Source organism: Topomyia yanbarensis, chromosome 1 (assembly GCF_030247195.1).
Source record: "Topomyia yanbarensis strain Yona2022 chromosome 1, ASM3024719v1, whole genome shotgun sequence".
NCBI lineage: Eukaryota > Metazoa > Arthropoda > Insecta > Diptera > Culicidae > Topomyia > Topomyia yanbarensis.
Genome location: NC_080670.1, coordinates 51,627,051 through 51,651,855, shown reverse-complemented (window position 1 = coordinate 51,651,855; position 24,805 = coordinate 51,627,051). Strand labels below are relative to the sequence as shown.

General features: G+C 44.5%; 1 protein-coding gene across 2 annotated transcripts in view; it reads right to left on the bottom strand.

Moving 5' to 3' along the window:
- The window catches only part of LOC131677603 (uncharacterized), a 592,646-nt gene that overhangs the window by 458,389 nt on the left and 109,452 nt on the right, over positions 1-24,805 (bottom strand). For both annotated transcript variants that reach the window (XM_058957497.1, XM_058957496.1), the window contains exon 3: positions 9,643-9,854. In XM_058957497.1, coding sequence (XP_058813480.1) covers positions 9,643-9,854 — 212 coding nt within the window. The remainder of the gene's footprint in view (positions 1-9,642; positions 9,855-24,805) is intronic.

Below are 24,805 nucleotides of genomic sequence, written 5' to 3'. Positions count from 1 at the left end.
GAACACCTGATCAGCTGCCAAGAGGTAAGTGATCTTCGTCTGCAGTATAACCTGCCCTTGTCCAATCGGGATGTTCTAGATAACGATTCAGTTCAAGAGGAGACTGCTGGTCTTCTTAAAGGATGCCAGAATCTTTGAGCTCATTTAAACATGGACCAACATTCCCCGTGGACCCTCCGCCACACTCTGGAAAGTAATGGAAAGGTTCCTCCGTGGCTCTGACATATCAAGGAGAATCAGCCAAACAATATTACAGTCGACTGCAAGGCACTGAAACCATAAGATTCTCAAGAACAACAACGAACAACCCTTCTCACGCTGTGGGCCTTCGCATCCACCCATCCAGGCAAACCCATAAACTACGACACATAGGAGGAGAAATCCGTAATACCCACTTGCGGAATACATCTCTGCGAGCCCACATACCACCGAGTCATCTTCCGAAATACAACAAAACAATAACAATAATGTATGAGCATGTTGTGAAAGCCTTAAACAAACAAATAAAAAGTTAGTTTGATTTTAATTTCCAGAGAAATTTCATAGATGGCTGCGGAAAAATTATGATTGGTGAAAATTTCTCATCGGCCAATTGCTCCGCCCAAACTTTCATTAAGGGTGAAATAGTTGAATATTTCATGTTGTAGGTAAAACAGCTTCTGGACGAACATCCACCGGCACGTTTCGGTTCAAGTTTTTTTGTTCGAGTGCTGGTGTGCAGGTCCAAATCACTGCCCTCGGGTCAAGTCAAACACCAGACTCAGATTCTTTCTCTATCGAAGCATAGTGCTGGCAGCAACGACGCCGACGACGACGACGGTCAACAAGCTTAATGAGGGTTAGTTTTGTCTTTCCCTTTCTTGCCGCTTTCTTTCTCTCTTTGTCTCTACCGTCCTGTACTCTGTGCAGTATGCCTTCCTTGATAAATCTGGACAAAATGTTCTTCGGTTCGTCCGCTCTGTCCTTTCTGCGGGCGCTGTGCTGCTGGTGGCTCTGGGGCAGCAAATACTGCCACCTTGAGTCGGATGGCCAAGGCAGTGAATGGAGAAGGAGATTTTCCCAGTGACTTTTTGCCCCGGCAGCAATCAACTGTATGTAAGGAGTAAGGATCATTAGTGTGCATGCTTCGGGGTAAAAGTTTTAGCTGCTGCTGCTACTAGTCATAGAGCAGCCAGGCAGAAGTAAAAGTTTACCACCAGCCAAAGGCGGACAGGCAAAGTTCGAAATTTGGTGTGGTGTCAATAATGAGAGTTGGTAAAGATTTTCGTCGGACTTGTCTAGATGCGATTAGAGCTCAGCTCGGAGCTAATCTAATATTCTGTTGATGAATTTGAATGGTTTCGGGTGAGGGTGCAGGTTTTTTTGAAAAACTTAAATTGTTCAGGAAATTGTTCGAATGCAAACTCTTCCAGTGTGAAAAATTTTCCAAGGAAACCGATTTCCTGTCGGATGCATCGATTTTCCGCACCAGTTCCATTTGGAAAATTGGGTTTCATTCGACATGTCTCTTGCAATAGCAAATTGGCACCGGTTCCTAGATGGCTTTGTGGATTAAAGGATAATACACCGAGAATCGTCCCGGCGCAGTTGTAACCTTAAAATATAAAGAGCTACTCAATTGCTAACTATAGTTGGGATTGAGAAGCAAATTCAGAAACCGGCATTTCCGAACGGTTTTTGGATTTCCCGGGAAATGTGTTTTTATAGGTTTGAATCTAATATCAATACTGTTCCCAAAGAGAGAGAGAGAAAGAGAGAGAGAGAGAGAGAGAGAGAGAGAGAGAGAGAGAGAGAGTAGGAATCACTGTACACTAAATGCTACATACCAAATTTTAATAACAATAAAATAAGCAAACAGTTTTTAAACAAATTCACAGGAAAAAACTAAAAATGCAATTTTTAAATCGTTCACTTTCTGCTTTAAAATTAGCCTTAATTCAACAGCTCACTTTACGACCTGTTAAAGGGAGCATAAAGTGATTGAAGCTTCATTTAATAGCTGCTTCTGCCATGCCAGTCAACCGGTCTTCTAAGTGGAAACGGTGAAACGCTGCAGGATACCGTACTGAGTGTAAACGAATGCAGCAAAATGGAAGATGTTCTCTTGAAACATAAGAATTATCTTTTGCTCCAAGTAGAATGCAGCAACATCGCCACCATCATCACCTTGCCAACCACGATAAACAAAAAACCACTGGTCCCAACCACCCCTACTCCAGGCCAGCAGTTAGTTAACTGCTCCCCCCAGCTGTAGATTTGTCGCACATACAAAGAACAAACCAAGAAGATGGTACTGAAATATAAACTAATTAACGTCAACGGCAAAGGCGTCTTTTTTATCTTCATTGCTAGTGTCTCACACTTCTGCACAGAAACTCACACACTTTTCTTTCTTTCAAGTGCCCGGAGCGTAATCTTTTCAACTTGCTTTCGGTCGCAGCTTGAATAGATGAGCTTTGTTTTCCAAGTCTCGATCAACAGCGCCCACCCACCCCATTGGCCACGGTAAGCAAGAGAGAAGGGGGTAACAAACACATCGTTAAAAGTTGAGCACTTCACCCTGCAAACCCAGTTCGTACCAACCCACCAAACACAGCCGCTAACATCCGAAGTAAAAAGTGAAGCGATGAGAAGATTGGAAATTGATAGCTCCGAGCAAAGAATTTTAGCACTGGTGCTGGCGTTCCGAAAGGAGGGTTATGTGCGGGAATTAATTGTGGAAGGTTTTACGAGTGCGAATAAAACACATAAAGTTCACACATACAAACTCCCCCCACTCTAAAAACTAATTGCAGGAGGTTTCGGAAAATGTCGAAATAAAATTCGTTATTATGAAGATGATCTATGACTTGGAGACGAACTTCGCACAAAAGGCTTCTTCTGATGGTTTTCTTACTCGCACATTTGGAAACTGGGTTGAATTTATTGTCGCGTGGGCATTGTTCTTATTTTTGTTGGACAGCAACCTACTCGTGAATACACTGACGTGGGACGCTTGTTTCGTCTGATTCTAAGTGGAGTGTCTCAAGCTGAGGTCACTCCTACCGGAAATTTCTCACCAATTAATCATAAGACCCTTCTAGAATGCATTATAAAAAAGCTTTTGTTCTAGTTTAAAGGCTTCCAGTATTTTAATGAATATAAAGCACTAGCATTTGGGAACGCCCGAAGCGTTGCTGGAAATTTGGCTTGGGTTTTTATTCAATTCATTTATTTGATAGGGCACGTTAAGCTTAAAGATGCCAATTTCTTTGTTTTACATTTTGAATATCCCGGTAAAGCGAAAAAATGCCCTTTAAAATAGGCGGACAATCTACTTATTGGGAATAGACTATTTCAGTTCTTCATTCAATGCATTATATATGGATAAACTGAATTTCCCTTTAGGGGTGCTGGCCCTAAAGATGGAAACAAAATTCACGCAATATATTTCGAATATCATCGAACTTACAATAGATAGATTTCGAATTAAACCATTATTATTAATCCTAATTTTTAGGAACGTGTCCAATGGAAAATAGACACTGAAAGCATCACCGAAATGGTGAGAATGAAGATACGGTGAAAATTTACCTTTTACATTTCATACAAAAGAAATGTATAGGATTTGCTCAAACTTTGAAAGCACTTTTCGAGGCCTGGAGGGCCGAGTCTCATATACCAATCGACTCAGCTCGACAAATTGGGACAATGTTTGTATGTTTTATTAAAGTGAAGTTTAAAAAGCTTCAAAAGCCTGGCCTGTAGTGTATTGGCACTGGGTGGGACTCACGACTCACGTTCATGCCTAACCACTAAAAACACTCCTTACTCTTTACGCCCTTCTTCCCCACGGAACTACGTCAAGGTATTACTTTGTGGGGAGGTTCGTTGTGCTTTCTTCGCATCTCTTTCTTCTGCTCTATCTCGGAGCCTCAATTGGTTCATTGAATGGCTCGACCTATGAGCTTTGATTCAACTCTCGATTCTTCTCCTACTTCTTGTCTCCATATATTACGTCACCGTTAGCTCTCGTCCCCGTGAGCCATTTAGGTGCTGATTCCATGAGCCATTTAGCTCATGATTCCGTGAGTGATTCAGCTCCCGGCCGTATCACGATCTACATAGATAGTGCCCAACGGAGAACTCACCCTACTCCGACCGATAGTTCCCCGACGGAGGAATTCCTCCCGACACCGATACCCGCTTCCTTGAGCCATTTAGCTCCCAGCTTTATCGAGATCAACTCAGATATTATCCTACTCCGACAGTTCCCAGACAACGGAATTTCTTTCGTTACCAGTGTTTGTTTCGTGAACCAATTACCACCCCTTTTGTCACGATTCTGTCGCGTAGTCCACGGCGGCGAATCTCCCCTACTGTAAATTCCCCGGCGGTAGATTTCTCCCGATACCGATGTACGTTTCGTCTACTCCATCTAGTCCCCGGCGGTGGACTTAACCTACTCAACAGGCCAGCCAGTAGGTGCTGAGGTTCATTCAGCAATTCCGGGTAAAGCGTAGCTTCTGGTTCACTGGTGACCCAACGACCCACTGCTAGCTATTCGACGTGGTCTACTCGGTCTAAATCCCCGGTGGTGGATCTAGCCTACTCGCGAGCTACCCGGTTGGGTATCGAGGTCGGTCCAGCGATTCCGGTGAAGCCTGACATCCGGTTCGCTGGCGCTCCGACTATCCGAACCCCGGCGGTGGACCTAGTCTACACTGTCCGAAAGTTCCCCGGCGACGGAATTTCTCCCAAAATCTGATTTGTGGTTTCACGGCGACACGAAAAGACATTAGGCCAAACGTGCTTGTCAACTTCGTACGGTTCCACTTTGAGTTTAGTGCAGCAGCCCAGGCCGGTACGCCATACCACAGTATTGAGGATAAGACACCCGGTAGGAGCCGTCTCGTGCTGCCTCTTGCTGCTCCGTGATTCGGCAAGATCCTTGCCAATACGTTAGTTGTCCTTGCAGCCTTCTCACATGCATAGTCGACATGGCTGTTGTAATTTAACCGATCGTCGACCATCACACCCAGGTGCTTCAGCGCACGCATCAATGCGACGGAGTGTCCCTGAGTGACACTGATCTCAAAACGCTGGGTTTTTTTTACAGTTGCTGAACAGTACTACTTCGGACTTGCGGCTACCCAGCTGCAACTTGACGTCAGCCATCCAGTTTTCCACGATGTCTATTATCTCTGCAGTCAACATCTCCACCTCATCAAGAATCTCGCCGGTTATCGTCAGGACAACATAATCTGCAAAGCCGAAGATCTCGACTCCCCTGAGCAGTTCCAGTGTTAACACTCTGTTTTACATTATATTCCAGAGCGTTGGGCCGAGCATGGAGCCCTGAGGTACTCCCGCCGTGACCCCAATCGATATCTTCCCCATGTTTGTTTCATAGACCAGTGTAGAACGCGTTCAACAGTGCCAGCTGGGAGGCGAGCGCCGTAGCGCTGTCCAGAATGCGAGTTACGAACTATCTGTGCAAGGTTCTGAAAAGTTACTTCCAGAACCGACCCAGGTTAGACAAGTTTCTGGAAGTATCTTTTCAGAACCTTGCACAGATAGTCCGGAACCCGCGTTCTGGACAGCGCTACAGCGATCGACCCCCAGCTGGCACTGTTGAACGCGCTCTGCACGTCTATCGTTACCACGGCGCAGCAGCGATTATCCCTTCTCTTTTGCTTCATTGCTTTCTCCACGCTAGTGATGACTGTGCGGATGGCGTCGATATCCCTTTGCGGAACCCGAATTGCCTCTGCGATAGTCCATCCTCACTTTCAGCGTAGGTCGTCAGCCTGTTGAGGATGACCCTTTCCAGAAGTTTACTAAGAGTATCCAGCAGGCATATAGGCCGATACGATGCTGGATTTCCTAGTGTTTTCCCTGGTTTTGGCAGCAACACAAGCTTCTAGATCTTCCATCTATCCGAGAAGTAGCCATCGTCCAGGTATTTCTGTGGGACTATCCTGAATATATCTGACTGTCGCGAGCATTTCCACCGTCTGGATTGACGCACTGTGTAGGCGGCCACGCGGTAGGGTCGTGCTTCGTGAAAAGACCCTTCACATTTCGATTGGCGGCGTTAGACCCTTTTTTTGCATTCCCCAGGGGTTAGCGTCTACTTCTCTGCATAGCTCATTGTAGCAGGTGGACTTGCTTAGGAAGGAGGTTCTAGAGACGACAATGTGAACCTCCCATACCGAGTTCGGACTGACGGCGACGAAATCGAGATGGTCGACGAATTCGTGTATTTGGGCTCACTGGTAACCGCCGACAATGATACCAGCTGAGAAATTCAGAAACGGATCTTGGCGGGAAATCGTGCCTACTTTGAACTCCGGAGGACGCTCGGAGGACGGTCGAACAAAATTCACCACCGCACGAAGACGGTGATTAGACCGGTGGTCCTTTACGGCCACGAGACCGGGACTATGCTCGTGGAGGACCAACGCGCCCTTGGAGCTTTCGAACGAAAGGTGTTGCGTACCATCTATGGTGGCGTGCAGATGGAAAATGGAACGTGGCACAGGCGAATAAACCATGAGTTGCATCGGCTGCTGGAAGAACCATCCATCGCGCATACCGCAAAAATGGAACGTTTGCGGTGGGCTGGATACGTCGTAAGAATGTCGGACGACGACCCGGTGAAGATGGTTCTTGAGGGCGACCCTACATGAACTAAAAGACGGGGCACACAGCGTCGTGGTGGAAAGAGGACGACCTGCGGGCCCTTCGAAGACTGTGAGGCTGGCGACAAGCAGCAATGGACCGAGTAGAGTGGAGACGGCTTCTGCATACAGCAAGAGACAACAAGGCTCTAGCCTGAACGGTAATGAACGCAATGAATGAGATTAAGCTGGGTTATCTCCATCGATGTTGGCCTGTCTTCGCCTTTAAGTAAGCAGGGCATGTGAAGCCGCCTGTCTTGTAGTCATTTTCGATCTCCTGCTTGCAGATGGTTGCTTCGTGCAATTTCTAGCAACGTGTCACTTTCCTCCGCATTTGCTACACAGTGTAGACCTGTCCGAGCCCTTGCAGTTCCTCGCCTGATGTCCGAGGTCCAAGCACCTAAAGCATCAGTCCATCTGCTTGATAACTCACGGAGCGACTCTGAACGATCACACTGATCATCCCACTTTTATCTTGCCGGTTTTCGCCAGTTTGTTGGCAATGACCACTGGTAGGCGAATCGCCGCCGTTTGAATTGCTCCATACGATTACCAAATCCACATAGTCGTCGGTACGTTTAGTTTGCATTGCTCAATCAGTGCACCCTTCAGTTCTTCGACGGTCTTTATCTCGTTTAGACCCTTGCAGTCGACTACGGTTTCCTGCGACAGAGCTCTCACGTTCGCTTCGCTGCCCAAGGATTTCCGCAACCAGCTCGCGTTAGCTCTTGACGGAAGGAACCTTCTTCAGCTTAAAGATCATCTCGCCTTTCTGAGTGCAGCAGCGTAAGGCGTCGTATCGATCACTTCGATGATCAATGCACCGCCCATGTACCTCTCCCTAGAAGGCTTCCGTTTCTCTTTTATCTATTGTTCCCTCTTCTTTTCCTCCTTTTGCTTCCTTTACCTCCGCTTCGCCTGTGTGCTTCCCACGATGCGCCAACCATGGTCTTTCCCAACGTTTCTCTGGTTGCTGGAGCCCTCCAGCTCGCTCTTCTGCTTTCTCGGGTCCTCTTGCTCCCCCGGCGTGTCCCTTATTCTTTTCACCGAACGAGTATTGGGACTCTTCGGTGTAACTTCGGTTTCTACCGTCGCTTGTTCTGTCGCGTGTCGCGTGAGGTCATGGTAGGGTTGGCACTATCCTTCATGGGGAGTAGTGTTCAGAGCCAGATCGACGTAAAATCGGGAATGCTCCAACCGAACCTACTACCACCAACTAAATTGTGGTGAGTTTTGAAGGTACCCGGAGACCTGCCAGGATTTTGTTGGGATGGAGCCAGCCGTGCTGTTAGTCATTTCAAGTCGGTGTCATCCTTCCTTACTCAGGGAGTAGAATAGCACGCCTGTCAGCCCAAAGTTGCCGTCTAATTCGTGATCCGTGTTCTGTCCATTGACGGTCGCCATGAAATTGTCAAACCATTTTTGCTGAAGTTACAGTTATTTCTATATTTATATAGAAAGGTTCATTATTGAACTATAGAGGCTTTTCCTACTTACGGAAGGAGAAATTGTTTCATAACTTTCGAACGTATTTGAACCTGTCTGTTGCCACATGATCTCTAGGATTGTTTTGTCACCAAGAATTTGTGTATTACTGCGTAACACTTCTGAACAGATGTGTAAATTGGGAAAAAAAACTCGCCAAACAATCCGTATAAATCTATAGGACGAGAAATCAAAAGTCGAAAGTATATTTTTATGAATGAACAACTATTAAATCTTCAAACATAACCTCTACTCTGTCAGTTTTAATAATCCAAAATTTATAATTATGTCATCGAAATACAAAAAGATTGCCGTTGAAAGCGTTACGATTATTGCAAAAACTTAGTTTCACGAGGTCGTATCATTCAAGGTTTTCCCAAACAGCCAATAAAACCGCCCGTTCCCTACTTTCCCTATTTACTCTTTTTCAATAACCGTTCGTCGAGACTTTGTGACCAGGATCACAGCCTGGACCACGCTAAAAATGAGGTGAAAATAATATTCATTATAACGCCAACCTTCTTATTAGTACCGTCGGTTTATTTTTTCCCCCAAACTCATTTATAGAGCACATAGTTGCTCATAATGAGACGAAGTGACTGCCGAAAAGAAACCATCATAATCCGCACACGTTCACACCAAATCATCATCATCATCGCCATCATCCTCATCAACGACAACAACATCCACCGCTTAGTGAACGGAACCGGTATCTGCAGCCGGATGCTAGATGAAACCACCATCATAACAATTAAATTTAATTCTACCATCCTTTCCAGCAAGTGGCGTTGCAGTTATCCTTTCTAATTTTCACCAACGTTTTCTACCCCGTCAGCTGCGGATTGGTGGGTGGTGCCAGAAAGCAAAAAAAAACACACAATAAGTACGGGGAAAACTGGAAGGCTTCTCATTTCCGTCCGTTTTCTAGAAATCATAGCTTCCAGGCTAGATAAGCCACAGCTCAAACTGGCGCAAGCGGCGCACTCGCCGGTAGAGTTCCACGAAAGGGGGACAATAGAACAACCGACCGGTCGGAAACGCCATTAAAAACGAAGCCAATTGGTCGTTTTGCCCCTGGGGGCCGAAAGCAATTTTGCGGTGAATAAGAAGGAAGGATTCTTCCCCGGAAAAAGGCCCTATCTTGAAAGTTTCCTTTCCTTTCTCGGTGGTGCAGCGATGGAAGTTCTGGGCTTGCGGCGAGATGATGTTAACTGCCTGGCACAACTGGTCGCTTCTAATGAGTTTATGAAAGTTTCCATTGGATCTTGAAATTACCAGATGTTTACCCGCGTTATGGCAGAACAGAATAGTGAACTACGGTTGAATCTCGTTCACTTAAAAACTAACAGAAGTCAATTTTTTAAACTTCTTCGGATTTGAAACATTTTGCTCACTTAGTTTAAAGGAAAACAGAAGTTTGCGGAAATTCAGCGTTTTCCATCCTCTATAAATATAACACCTAGTGAAACAATTCAGATAACATGATAATACTTACGTCAACTTTGATTCCCGTAAAGGGAAAAATCTTCGCCGGAGGGTTCTCAAACGGTGAATACCGGTAAAACTCCAGCGTACCCCGGTACCACTTGACCGAGTAGAGCGGGGCACCCTCCATCTCGTACTGGCAGTGTAGCTGTGCTTCCTGACCCCGCCGAACCCAGGGCGGCTTGATGACCAGTGACAGATTCCGTAAGCCCGGGGTGGCAGCTGTAGGGGTTGAGATTGAGTAAAAGAAAAATAAAATTAATTCAGTTTCAGCAACAAAACCAACCCGAATACTAAATGATTCGATATGCCAGCAAAAGCCGGCAAAATAATGTTTATCTTTGCTTAATTTTTCCCACTCAATTCCGGTACCGAGCCGGTGGTGCGTGGGACGGCGTGATTCGTGAAGCGTGTAAAAGAAATTTCTTTCGGTTTGCATTCACGGTTTTATCCGGAGATCAGCCTGTCACAAAACTTCCGCCGGCGTCATTTTACGAAGAAGATGTACAATAGACCGGCACAAATATTGACGTTTTTCGGAATACTGATCACTCAAATGTTAATTGACTCCACAACCGAATGTTAAATATGAACGCGTTATGTAATTTCTTGTTCTAATTCACAATTATCATTTAAAAATTACATACCTACCTGCTAAAAAAATATGTGTATTTCACTTTGTCTTATATGTACGATCATGCAGGTCCGTAAAGAGAAATTACGGGCCGCAGGTCAAACCTAAGGGCCCCCTCCAACATTGTAAATCTTACGAACGCAGAAACGCGTACGCTCGAAATCTAATAGAAAAATAGTCCTCTGCTATTATGTATAGTGCATAGAAACTTTTTGACTATAGTAGACTATACTTAGTTCTGTTAATTCGATTCAATTTTTCATATAAAATTATTTTCCGTCGGTCTCTATCTACCTATCACCGACTAATAATTCATTTATTTAGTTTTTTGACGCAAGTGCCAATACCTTATTTAAGACTTTTTTGGTGGTATCCAACGGGGAAAACTGATCGAAATGGTTGAATGAAGTGAAAGCAATTATGTGAAAATATTTCCCCCAGAGGCGAGATTCGAACCCGCAACCGTAGAGACTCCGGCTATGCTATCCCTGGGATATAATGATGTCCCAGGAAGAAACGTATGATTATCGCACTAGCGATGGTGATCATTTCCTGCCTACAAAGCGAGATGACACACAACCGCAGCTAGCACCCAAAACATTTGATCTATTTAATTTCTCCACATTGGTCCGGAGTCTCAGAGGTTGCTGGTTCGAACCTCGCCTCTGAGGGAAATTTTTTTTCTCATAATTGCTTTCACTTCACTCACCATTTCGATCAGTTTTCCCCCGTTGGGTACACCAGAAAAGTCATTTCTTTTTCATAAGTCCATTAACGGGTTTTCAATAAAAAAAAATGAGAATACTTTCAGTCATGTAGTCAAAAAACAAACAAAAAATTCAGCGAATTTAGCATATTTTTATTAAAAACATAACGTTTATTCTTCAAAAAAACGTCAATGAATATTGGAAAAAGGGCCTTGGTCAGCCGTACGACGCAACTTAGACGCGATGCTCTCGCAAGAGCGTTCGACGGCACTGACGTCCATCTTCCGAATACAATTCCGGATCCTGGTGGTTAACTGCTTCGTATCCTTGGCCCGCCAATTATTTTTGTACACTAGGGCACTGAGGGAGCGGAAAAAATCTTCAATGGGACAGTACTGGGGCAAGTTGGTCGGGTTCCTTTCTTTCGGCACGTACGGTATCTTTTTCCGCTCTTCGAAATGAGAAGACGCCTTGTCCGACCAGAAGACGTACTTCCCATCCGCATGATGCTCGTTTAAAAACGGCAGAAGTATTTTCTCAAGACACTGCTCCTGGTACACTTGTTGATTGATGGACAGACCGGTCGGCTTGAACCACGGCTTTGATATCCCTCTGTCCGATATGCCGATGTACAGCATTTTTTTCAAATTTAAGCTTGAACTTATATTTTACATCGGGGGGTGTGGCCGACTTGTCGACAGTAGCTGTCATTTCCTGGAATGTGGGTCTTCGCGGGCGGAAAGTAACTTTCGTCGTCCAGCACTAACTACGTTCCGCTGTAGTTCTTCGTCATCCACCGGCATTGCGATTTCACTATCGCTATGTGCTCGTCCGTGTACTCGGGGGACCGAGTCTTCCTCTGACAGATGATGTCCTCCATCGGTTCGTTGAATCAAGGTATGGGAGCAGTGAAATTTTCGGCCGGCGCTATGCAAACTCGTTCCGTCCTTGCTATCGAACAGCTTTCTCAACGCTTCCTTCTTCTTCGTCATTATCTTCGCCGAACGGCCGCTACCGGCCTTCCGCTCCACGCTCAGCGATGCCGGGATCCGATAAACCCCACCCCGGGGAATAGCGGCCCATTTTTGAGTCGGACTTTGCCAGAGTACTTACAATCTGACGATATCATCGACAAACAGACACTGGTACTGAGAGCAAAAGCGTTGGATGGTGAGTTCGATGACCGACTGACGATAACCCGTTCACGATTTTGAAATCCGTACAACGTGTGTTGAGATGGGATCCGACAAGGGTGGTTTCGTCCACAAAAGAAGGTAGAGAAACCCGGTACGTCTTAAGGAAGGCCTCAAAAAAGGCACACGTTCCGCTGAGTTTGAACGAGCTCATCGACGAGCAAAAGGTTGATGAGGTCTCTTCTCGCACACTCAACATCAATCATAGTGTCCTTTACGATATTGATACCAAAGACATGAACAACGAAGAACTTCTTGACGAGCTGAAAGGTCAAGGAATCGTAGCAGTGCGTAGGATCACCAAGCTGCTCAACGGAGTAGTGAGCAATCCTCCTCTGGTGGTTCAACCCTCCCCGAATACATTTATCTCGGACTGGTACACACTAGCATCCGGCATTACTACTCATCTCCCATTCTGTGCTACCTCTGCGGCAAATTTGGGCACGGTACTAGGCTGGGCCCCAACCAGGAAACTTGACTGAGCTACAGCCTGAACCACCCATTAGATCGAGATCGTCCCGAAGTGCATAAACTGCAGCGGCAAGCACTCAATCATAGCCAAAAAGTTCCCTAAATACATGGAAGAGGAGACCATCATTAAAGCGAAAGTTTTCCAAAACCTTTCCTTCCCCGAAGCAAAAATTCTTATAGCACAAAAGCGCAGAGGACCAAGTTTCGACCAAGTTGAACAAACCCAAGAAGGCACGGAATAGAAAGACGACGAGAAGGATTCCACTAACGCTAGACTGAAGGCGGAGCTCGTTAAGCTAAAGGGGGAGAAGGACAATCCGTCAATTATGACCGGTACCACCTGGCAAAGGCCGTTCGCCAACTCAGAAATGCCAAGTAACAACTCAGCGAGGTAACGAAGGCAACTAGCGGGGTTAACACTACACCAAAGCAGAGCAGGGAAACGACTACAAACTAAATCCAACCATCACGACATCGACCGACTGTAAAGTACTTGCCGCGAAATAACAACGAAACCCCAGACTTTGTAACGAACGAAAGCAGCAAAGAAACAGTAGCCAAGCAGGTTACGGAGTAAATCCCGAGGCCCTATCAGAAACAAAACAGAGCCAGCACTATCGAAAACACAACGGACAACCCGAGCGAATACCCGCAACAACAGTCCTTCCCGGACATTTAAACATCTCAAACACCGAAACAACGCAAAATTCCATGCCCCAAGTGTTCTATTTAATGTCCGACAAGCTCTACAACGACTATAGCAACTGGGGATGCCAATAAAAATCAACGAACTCAACAGCAACATAAAAGAAAGCCCGCCTTTATCAACCCTGACCGGGGAAGTTCCGGATACGTCCGATGCACTCTCGGCGGCTGTTGACACAGGACCATTGGAGCTCCAACAGAGAAGTACCTTTAACATTCCCATTAGCATTCATTTTACGTATTCATCACCCACCACAGACCAACCAGACAGAAATCCAGGAAATCCACCAACGCAGCAATCCCAAACGACGGGAACCACGACCGCCTCCAGCATTCAGCATCTTCCTGGGCCCCAGAGTAGGCGATCTCCCCGCCTGATTTCAAAAACGACACCAGAATCAGAAAAATAAAGTAAGCAACTTCACTGTAACGAGAACCGGTTCAGGTCTCCCGATACCCTCTCTCTTCGCGGACCACCAGGAAGAACTCACAGCTGGGAAATTTCTACTCACCAACAGCAGCGAGTATGACCCGGCATCGTGGTTTGGACATCGGTATTCGTGGGACGCTGCTAGCGAGAATAACATCTAGCGGACGGTGGCCATTTGGGTCGATATACCGCCCCGACCGATATCTTTGGATATCGAACGAATAGCCGCCGCCCGAAGGATCGAATATCCAGTCCAGTGTACCGTAATATCTCTATATATTCCTGACGAAACTCGGAATGTGAGTTGCAAACTTCAGCGGTTCATTGACCAAGTTATGACCCTAGTCATCATCATGGGAGATGTAAATGGGCACCATACGATGCGGAGCTCGCGTCTAGGCAATAGGACAGGAAACGACATCGCCGAAGTAGTTGAAAACGTTTCCAACGACGGCAGTTCAACATTTATCCGCGGACAGACGGAATCCGCCATCGACCTCACTATCTACTCGGAAGTGCTGGCAGAATTTTGTGGGTGTTGTGCATTCCTAGGACAAGTAATAACCCTCCTCGACATGTAGTGCACTAATGGGTCAAGAGAGCCATCAGAGCATTGACGCTGTGAATTCTGAAGAAGGCTTCTATGGACGACCCGCCCCGAAACCAACGACCCACACCGGAACCACTGACTTCAGAAAGGCCAGAAACGAGGCCAGCAAAGCGATAGAGGAGATAAAACACACCAGGTGAAACAGATTTTTGAAAGGCATATCTCCAGACTCCTTGACATCAGAGCTCTTACGGAGAGTTAACGCTCTAAGCCGAAAGCGGCAGCACAGTGGCTACGCCATCACCGTTAACTGGTGCACGACGATCGATTCCACGACCATCACCTGATTCAGGTCAAGTATACAATCAGCCTTTCACTGGAAGCGAACTATGTACGGCATTAGAATTGGTACACGGCAATTGTGCGGGATTGGATGACGTTGGCTACCCTATACTTCGACATTTTTCGCCGATTGCCGAGCAGGCGATTTTGGTAGCAGGCGAGTATTAACCGCATCTGTTGCGGTGAACCGGTGCCCGCTTCATGGAAGGAAGCCCTAGCAAGATCCATCCCAAAGTGATGTCAGGAGAATAGAACGCCAGATGATTTCCGCTCAATCAATTTACTCCCCTGCTTTGCCAAGACGATGAAGTGAATGGTAAACAGACGACTGGTGGGCCTACTGGAGGAGCGCAAACTTTTGGATCATCACAAGTTCGCGTTTCGACGTGGGACAGGAACCAGTGCCTACCTCGCCAGCTGCGGAGAGGTGGTACGCCAATCCATAGCCGACGGCCTGTACGCCGACATCGCGATGCACGACGTTGCGAAGGCATATGATACCGTGTGGCGTCATGGAGTACTGCAACAGCTGGCCAACTGGGGGATCACCGAACACATGGGTCGCTTCTTAAGCCGGACTACCCGTCAGACCGTACATTCCGCGTAGGAGTCGGTAGTACCCAATCCGACACCTTTCTGGAGGACAACGGTGTCGTCCAGGCATCCGTTCTCGCTGTAACACTGTCCCTGGTGGCCATGAACTCTTTGTTTGTCAGCCTGCCGCCAGGGATATTTCGTCTACGCCGACGACATCGTGTTAGTCGCCACAGTAAGGACCATCCGACAAGACGCTGTAAGCGCGGTGAGCCGGTGGGCGTGGGTTTTAACATGGCACCAGCTAAAATCGTAATTATACACTACTGCAACAAAAACTACATTGCAACAAGGAAGCCGATCCTGCTTCCCTACCGTAAGGAACCGAAGATCCTAGGGATAAGCGTGGACCGTCAACTTACTTTCTTGCCACACTTCCAACGTATCAAAGCTGACTGCCGGAGCCGGTTGCGACTAGTTAAAACAATCAGCTCCCGGAACAAGCGCTGCAATCGTCACACTGCAATGAACGTTAGCCAGGCCGTAGTTCACTGAAACGGGGTTGAGCTGACATACAAAAATACGGAATGGCTCATCAACATTTTAAGCCAGCTATACCACGGAACAATTCTCGCTGCCTCTGGCCTGTTTCCTGCTGAGCAGGATTACCATATTCATAGATTTTTTTCATAATTTTTGGTCACAGATTCTTTTTCACAGATAACACATTTTTGGCGCTTTGATGAAAATTTCACTTTTTCTGCAACCGATCGCCCGTTTACACCGAGTTCGTGACCGGACCTGGCTCGCCCGCGGACCCAACCTGCACACAAGGCTGTCTTCAGAACAGAGGCCCGGCGCTGCTGGTAGTGATACCAGAGCCAAATACAATCGTCTGATGGTCACGAGGTATAACAATCATGCGCGGATTTTTACCGACGGCTCCAAGATTGGTGATGAGGTCCTTGTAGGAGTAGGCGGAATAGAGGAAGGGCTCTCCTTCTGCCTACCGGCACCATGCTCGATTTTCACAGCGGAGGCGTCATCTATCTCACTCACCATGGTCCAGAAATCGGAAGATACACCCATCGTCTTGCTGTCGGATTCTCTGTCAGTCTTCTTCGCCCTTGAGTCAAGAAAATCTGCCACCCCTTCATCCAGACTATCGAGGCCGAGTATGACCCACTCACAACAATCTGCTGGGTCCCCCAGTCAGATATATTAGGCAAGTTAAGGATAGCCGGAGGTTTCATGTGTCAATGGCGCAGCAATACCGGAAACCTCCAGCGGATCAAAGGCTTGCTCGCCCACTGGACAGGCTGGACCGACAGAGAGTACTGTCGCGGCTTAGAGTTTGGCATACAAAAGTCTCCCATGCCGACACCGACAGCTTTCCCTTGAAAAGTTAGTGTTGGCGCCGTCTATGCGGTAAAATGTGGAACTAAAATTTTCCAACCAAAACATAGCTCGTATTATGTACTACACTACACATACTATTCAGCTAAATCTAGCCATTTTCTCACAAAAATGTATAGTTGGTGGGAATCGAGTACCGATACACAACCATGCACTGCTAGGCCCCATGCAAAACTGACTCAGACATCACTTCGTTAAAAGTTTAATAACTTCTTTTAACAAAGCCGGATTCATTAACAGTATTCGACAAAGTTGTAGACAATTAAATTATCTTTCTTATTTTCACTTATAGTGATAGTACGATGCATACAGTGTCATCTAGCGGCTAAAATGCGAGTTAGTGGGGTTTCTCCATGTAAATTGTAGAAAAATTCCATACAAACTTCAGACACGTTGGTACGGTAGCTAGACTTGTCCGATTTACTTCAAATTTGGAGCAAGTACTCCTAGTGGGACTAGGAATCGACTTAGGGGTGGGCCGATAGAGTTTTCAAAAATTCATCATTTTTCTGGGCACTCTAGTGTACATATGGTTAAAATAGTTTGGTGCATAGAAGATATTTCAGATTTTGGAATGACACCTAGCCCCAGATGCTGGAGGAAGACATTTTTTGTCAAAATAGTACGGTAAACGGGGTGGGCGTAGCGTACTTGGTAAATCGATTGCCTTGTACGCAGCGCACCTGGGTTCGAGTCCCGAGTTTAATGAATGTAAAGTTTATAATTCATGATTTAGGAAGTTTTTGTCCTGCTCGTGGTGACGACTTCGAAACATAGCCTTGGAATGCAAAGTAAATGTCAATTTCCTTGCTTACAAAACTCAATCACCGCACTTTGCAGTAGATCTGACATTTGTGCCACTAAACATAAACTGATTCAAGTGAAAGTGGCTGCATTTGTTTTTACAGCACCAAGGTCTCAATTGACACAAGTGAGCTCATTTTAGCAGCCGACCATTTCGAACGTGTTTGAAAGCCCGACTACCACCGTCCTACACGTATTCATTTCCCATCGTTATAAACCAATAAAATTTATTTAACTATTATTCCAATATTTCACAGCTTCCGCCAGAATCATCAATTTCTGTGCCGTTGAAAATATGCTACTACTTAAAGTCAATATCTCCAGCATTTCCCATTTCCTTCCACAACATCTTTGACACTACCAAATAACGCGCTGACATAAGGTAAATCTGAACCATGACTGTCTACCAGCTCCCCCGCCTTCATAATCAACAGCATGACAAATTATCTCAACGCGTTATCCGCCGTCCATGCCTTGTTTCTTTGCACCCCAACCTCCATTTCCGTCAGTGCTTCTATCCTCCTTCCGGGCCAGGGAAATACCAATGAGGGAAAAACACCGACGAACGGCAACCATCTTCTTCATTATCTTTCGACTGCTGATTATTTCGCCATCATAATTTGGCAGCCCAACGATCTAGACCTGACCAGGCGGCGCAATGGCAAAGGGAGGCTTCTCAGCCCTGGTTTTAAATCCGCGCCCAGAGCGTCAAATTCATTTTATTCAAAAGTCATGTCGCGTTTATCCTGCTTTGTTTAACCTCTAGCCTAGCTTACGTTTGACGAGGACTTGAACAACCACTGGGAAATGAATCGAATCCAGGGCTGCTGCTGCGGGGCGGGTGGAATGATGCGGCCGGCAAATGTTCATAAAAGAAAAGGTCGAAGGTGGCAGCCATGCCCTTGAAGCGTGATGTTCGCGTTGTTTCGTGCCGGGTGACGGGTCCGGTGAATTTGTTAAATATTAAAATTTTTAGCTCAGCCAAATCCATAATCTGGTATGGAGGCACTTTTTCTTTGAGAGCAAGCTTGATCCCAGTTGAGATTATGACTTTTTTCCCGACTTACCACGTAAAATCAGGTTTACACTTCGGTTGACTTGGAATCGAAAAACTTTTCGGCGTTCCAGCTATTTGCAGGCAAACAGATTTATCCCATTTCCAGATCGAGCGTTGGAACGAGCCCCAAGCCATATGCTATGCGTCCTATATAACTATATTTTAACAAATTGCCAACTTTCTTCTGGCTTCTGTGTTGTCATTGTTTTGCAATGGTTCATTATTCCAATTTCATTATTCGTCGTCTACCATTCGTTGATTGGTCTGACAGAGCTTCGCTTCGTTGCCTTGTTGAAGCTTCCTTTAGGTGGACACTGTCGCAAAATAACAAGGTCGAAAAGATTACGTTCGAAACCAGTAAAGAACTACTACAAGAGGATGACTTATGAACAACTCATATTTGTTTTTCCTCAAGATTGAATCACTTGCTCAAACGAACTGCCGAAAGGGATTTCAAGCTGCCCCACACGTTGCTGACGTCTGCAGTTTCCCCTCGCCCTTTTCGTCCATTTATATATTTATTATTATTCTTTGCACCCCGAGGGCACTCCGAAGAAAAAACCTAAGCAGAAGATGATAAATTTCCCCACCAGCCCATCCGCAGTCGGAGCACAAAAGTCAAGAAAGCGCTCTTTTCTTGGAAAAAAGAGGGAACACGTACATCACGGAGCTCGATCCTGCTTCATTATGGATGTGTCCGAAGAGTCCATCCCACTGCCATGCCGCTGCGCTGACGTTTGGTCGGCTGGCCGAACCAGCACCGGGCCAGCTTGCACGCCACGGCACCGGATGGGTAGTCGTGTGCTGCTTCCGGGATTCCTTTTCTTATAGACCAAAATAATAAATTGTTTTGTATTCCTGCCCCTCACTTCCTCGCCGGTCGGTGCTTGCCGGTAGTGAGCGAAAGTTGTCTGCTAAGCGATTTTTTTCAGTTTGTATGTGACTCGAAACGTAGAATCGGTGGCTCATCAGTTGGTGTCGGCTTATTTGAAGGGATAAGGAGAAAAATTGATCCTTGGTTTTTAGGACAGTCATATGGGAGAGCGGGATTTTCCGAAATGTTTGGGTTTTTGGGGATTTAGTGGAATGATTAATATTTGCAAGCGATCCTAGAAATTGCTGGAGCTCAGTGTTTCAGGAATATGTTTTATACATTTCTGGTCAATATTATTTATACGAATACTCGTGACTGGTCCGATAGATAGATTCTTCGAAAGATAAAAGACAGGCTGAGATGAAAAGTGCATTAGTAGGTGCCAGATTAGACGTTTGCTGTCAATTTGTTTACATGGTATCTCCTAGCGGGTCGAAATCAACACTGGACTGGATGTTTAAAATATTGTGTGTCTATTGACTAATCCATGTGTTAGTGCGAGATTGAGGTTAAATCGGGTGGAATTTTTGCCAAATGTTGTTAATTCAGATGTCGAATTGTAAATATAGCGTTATATCTATGTTTTCACATAGACTTTTCTACGGCTCATGCACGTACACATGACACAAATACTGCATCACTAGCTGGGGAAAATAATAAACAAAGCAAATGGGATTGTTTTCAACCAAGAAACTGGACCGATCGTCGTCCTGTGGTTCTTTTCGCTTTCTTCCACGAATCTGGGAAGCGTCCACTTTCCCAGATTTGGTTTAGGCTATCGAGAAGGGCCCGTTTACCTCGAGCAGGAAGATGTCGCAACATCCGATTTCATCTAAGCCGGCGGATTTACCACGTGCACTGGGCAGTGCGTAGGCCAGTTGAGTTGGTGAAAATGGTTGTACTGTACTGAGTATTGTGATCTGGAGGAAACGCGATAGGAATGCTCGTTGTATTTATTTTGCGCCGACGGAAGGGTTCACAATACGTGTTAACCGAGGATAGTTCAGCGAAATATTGCCCTAGCTTATTGGCAATTTGCAGGGGGTCGTCAAGTGGGCCATTCGTGGTCAATATGTTGAAGCCGCTCCGCCTATGTTTCCCGCTAAAACACATGTAAACACGTCGCCATAACTCTGTAGTAGTCGAATCTGCATGGATCCCGTCGAGAAAATCAGACCAACTTATATCTTTGGCTTCACGAATAACTAAAGTTGCGGCGTGTGTTTCCCTCTCTGGGTGATTAAATGGAGTTTTCTTTAATTTTTGCAGGGCCTATTTTTGAGAGCTGTGTCTACTTCGGGACACCACCAGTAAACACCTTGCAGGAAGGTGTGCCGCTGGTCCTGGGAATGCTGTTTTCTGATACTTTGACGATAATGTCGGATAGTTCCTCCGGAGAAAAGATGTGGTCTCGGTGCGCAAGGGCTTTCGAAGTCCTCCTAGTTGGCTCGATCATGGAGCCATCTTCTTCGACGCGTGGTAGGAGAAGGTTGTTTGCGGAGGGTTATCAGAATGGGATAATGGTCGCTGCCGTGGGTGTCTGCCAAGGGTGGCAATAATCGGTTTTTTTCCTCATCGCTAAAAATGAGGCTCACTTACTGATGGACTTCCCGCCCATCACTGAACGATAGAAAATAACGATCATAGAGGGATAGAATTAATACATCGCTCACGCATCGCTTGTCGTGCCATCAGTAGATGAGTTGTAAATGTATGGCTCAGTGATAGAAAGATGAGCGATGTCATAAGATACTATTTTTGAGCATCTGATGTAGATCTGATTCTCATAATGATGGAATTTTATTATAGAATGAGATGTATGTACAATGGGTGACGAAAAGAGAAGGGAAATAGATGTTTACCGCCATTTTCAAATTCAAGATGGCGACTTCCAGTTACGCAAAATCGCCAACAATCCTATTAATATGAATATTTTTGGAATGGGGTTGATGAGTACACGACGGAAATCAATGTTTGGTGTCGTTTTGAAATTCAAGATGGCGGCTTCCGGTTACGCAAAATCCTCTATAATCCCATCAATATGGGTATTTTTGGAATGCGGTTGATGAGTACACGACGGAAATCGATGTTTTGTGTCGTTTTGAAATTCAAGATGGCGACTTCCGGTTGCGTAAAATCGTCAACAACCCCATCAATATGGGTATATTTGGAATGCGGTTGATGAGTACACGACGGAAATCGATGTTTAGTGGCCATTTTGAAATTCAAGATGGCGACTTCCGGTTACGTAAAATCGTCAACAACCCCATCAATATGGGTATTTTTGGAATGGGGTTGATGAGTACACGACGGAAATCAATGTTTGGTGTCGTTTTGAAATTCAAGATGGCGACTTCCGGTTACGCAAAATCCTCTATAATCCCATCAATATGGGTATTTTTGGAATGCGGTTGATGAGTACACGACGGAAATCGATGTTTTGTGTCGTTTTGAAATTCAAGATGGCGACTTCCGGTTGCGTAAAATCGTCAACAACCCCATCAATATGGGTATTTTTGGAATAGGGTTGATGAGTACACGACGTAAATCGATGTTTGGTGTCGTTTTGAAATTCAAGATGGCGACTTCCGGTTGCGTAAAATCGTCAACAACCCCATCAATATGGGTATATTTGGAATGCGGTTGATGAGTACACGACGGAAATCGATGTTTAGTGGCCATTTTTAAATTCAAGATGGCGACTTCCGGTTACGTAAAATCGTCAACAACCCCATCAATATGGGTATTTTTGGAATGCGGTTGATGAGTACACGACGGAAATCGATGTTTGGTGTCGTTTTGAAATTCAAGATGGCGACTTCCGGTTGCGTAAAATCGTCAACAACCCCATCAATATGGGTATTTTTGGAATGGGATTGATAAGTACACGACGGAAATCAATGGTTAGTGTCGTTTTGAAATTCAAGATGGCGACTTCCGGTTACGTAAAATCGTCAACAACCCCATCAATATGGGTATTTTTGGAATGGGGTTTATGAGTACACGACGGATATCGATGTTTGGTGTCGTTTTGAAATTCAAGATGGCGACATCCGGTTACGTGAAATCGTCAACAACCCCATCAACATGGGTATTTTTGGAATGCGGTTGATGAGTACACGACGGAAATCGATGTTTTGTGTCGTCTTTAAATTCAAAATGGCGACTTCCGGTTTTGCAACCCAAGATTCGGATTTATTTTGAAATTCAAGATGCAGTGAAGGCCCGATTTTATCAGCCCCAAATTTTGTCTACCCCCGGTTTTATCAGCGTTTTGACCCGATTGTCAGCCTTATACAGTGTTGGGTAAAACATGTGTAACAAATACCGAACTTTATTAGATCGCGTCAGTAAACTTAATTGTTCTTGAACCGAACCGAAGCAAAGTAAAGCTGCACAATTGGTGCTTCAGAGTTCTAATTTGATTCCATATCGTTATATGGGCAAAAAATTCGTTAACGACGGCACACTGAAAAAAATTATGCGAAGTGCATTTTTTCTTTGGACAAACAAGTGTAACTTTTCCTTTCCGCTTGGGTTTTTTTGTGAAATAGTACAAAAACATACGGAAAAGATAATGTTTCACAACAAAAAGTTTTAAACAAATGTTATTCTGCCATCATGACGCTAATAACACATACAATTCCTTGAAAACTACAAATAGTTATAATATTAATTATAATTATAGTTATGACATTAAAGTACATGTTTGCACATGTTTTACCCAACACTGTATAGAAAAAATTATGAGCTCTAAGAGCCTAACTAGATTAAATTCAAGTAAACCTTTTTCTGAATCTTTCTTTTCTTGTCTTAAAGATGCAAAATATGCAAAAATAAAAAGATCATTTTTTTAAATTTTGCACTGGAATACCCCCTTTAGAGAAATGTATACCAAATAATCAGAATAGGTTATAGAGGCTGCATCTTGGAACTATTGAAGAATATTTCAACATCTTTGGTTAATGAAAAGGATAGAAAAAATGTGTCCCAATTTGTCCAATACAGGTAATTTTCGATATCGGGGTATATTGCCCTCGATATAGCGTCACTCGATATAACGTACTTATTTTTTAATTTATTTTTCAGGTCCCAATTTCTCATCAATTACGCATGTATTCCATATTTTAAGAATTCAATATGTTACACACAATCTTAAAACGTATTAATTTGGCTTCTAATGAGCATGTTCGCAATTGGTTACTTCAGTGAAAGCTAAAAGGACGATTTTTTCCAATTTCATTTGCGTATGATCGTAATTTATTAAAACCAACCACGTATCTCAATAAATAATACAAGATCAGTAAGTTCTAACTCAAAACTCAAATGAATAATATCAGATACAATCGCTTCCTGAATCTCCCGAATTCGGTTTTTCGGACTACAGAATCTTTTTATCATTCTCAACATTTGGGTCATCAAATTACATCAACCACATGATTTACGAATCATATTGAAAGTAATGCGGACACATTTAACTCCGATTTCGGATATTCCTGAATACAGTTCGCTGGACTCATGATTGTTTTGTCTGTTTTGCATTGATTTTGCCATCATGTGACGCATGAAATGACGTACCCTAGGAATCCAGCGATTTTTATCAAAATTTTACTGCTGGTTTTTGAAACTCCTGAATCTGGTTACTAGAATCGAAAAGTGTTTTCGAATCCTATTATGTGTCACATCAAATTAATAAGCGTGAGAGATCATAATTTTAGTTACTGTGTACGTTTTACGACCGGTTTGGGGTATTTAAAAAACCGGTTAGCGGACTGAAATATGTTTTCAAAATTTCTTGAATCGTGGATACAAGTGGATCTTTATAGTCCATTCTAATGATATAAGTTCATGTATTGCTTTTATTTGATGAGGTGCAAGCTGTGGGAATATTAGGAAACACTTTACAAACCCAGACATAATAATAATGACTAATGATTTAATTATTAGGAAATGAGTCAAAATAAGAAAATTTTCAATAAAGTTAATTCTTATAACTGGGGGTGGGCGTAGCGTAGTTGGTAAATCGATTGTCTTGTAAGCAGCGCACCTGGGTTCGACTCTCGACTCCGCGCATAGGGTTAGAAATTTCTTATATGAGATTTTTCAAACCCGAAGAAGCGAAAGACCTTAAGTTTAAAATCTCTATAATCAAAATAAAAAAAATTATTGTAAGTAAGAAAAGTAATTGTGACATCTTTGTCATGGAACCACTATAATATTCTTAAGAGAAAAGCTGTTTCACACTGCTAGGTGGGTAAGATTTTCAAAATTAGTTACTCGTTATCAAAATTCTACAAAATAAAGTACCATAGATAACAATTCTGTGAGAATTTTGCATGCTTCGATATAACGTACAATTTTTAAACCGAGATGTATATCGAAGTTTAACTGTGTCCCCATTTCATCGGTCTAAAATAAACACAGCGGCTGATAAAACAAGTATTCGCTGTAGTGAC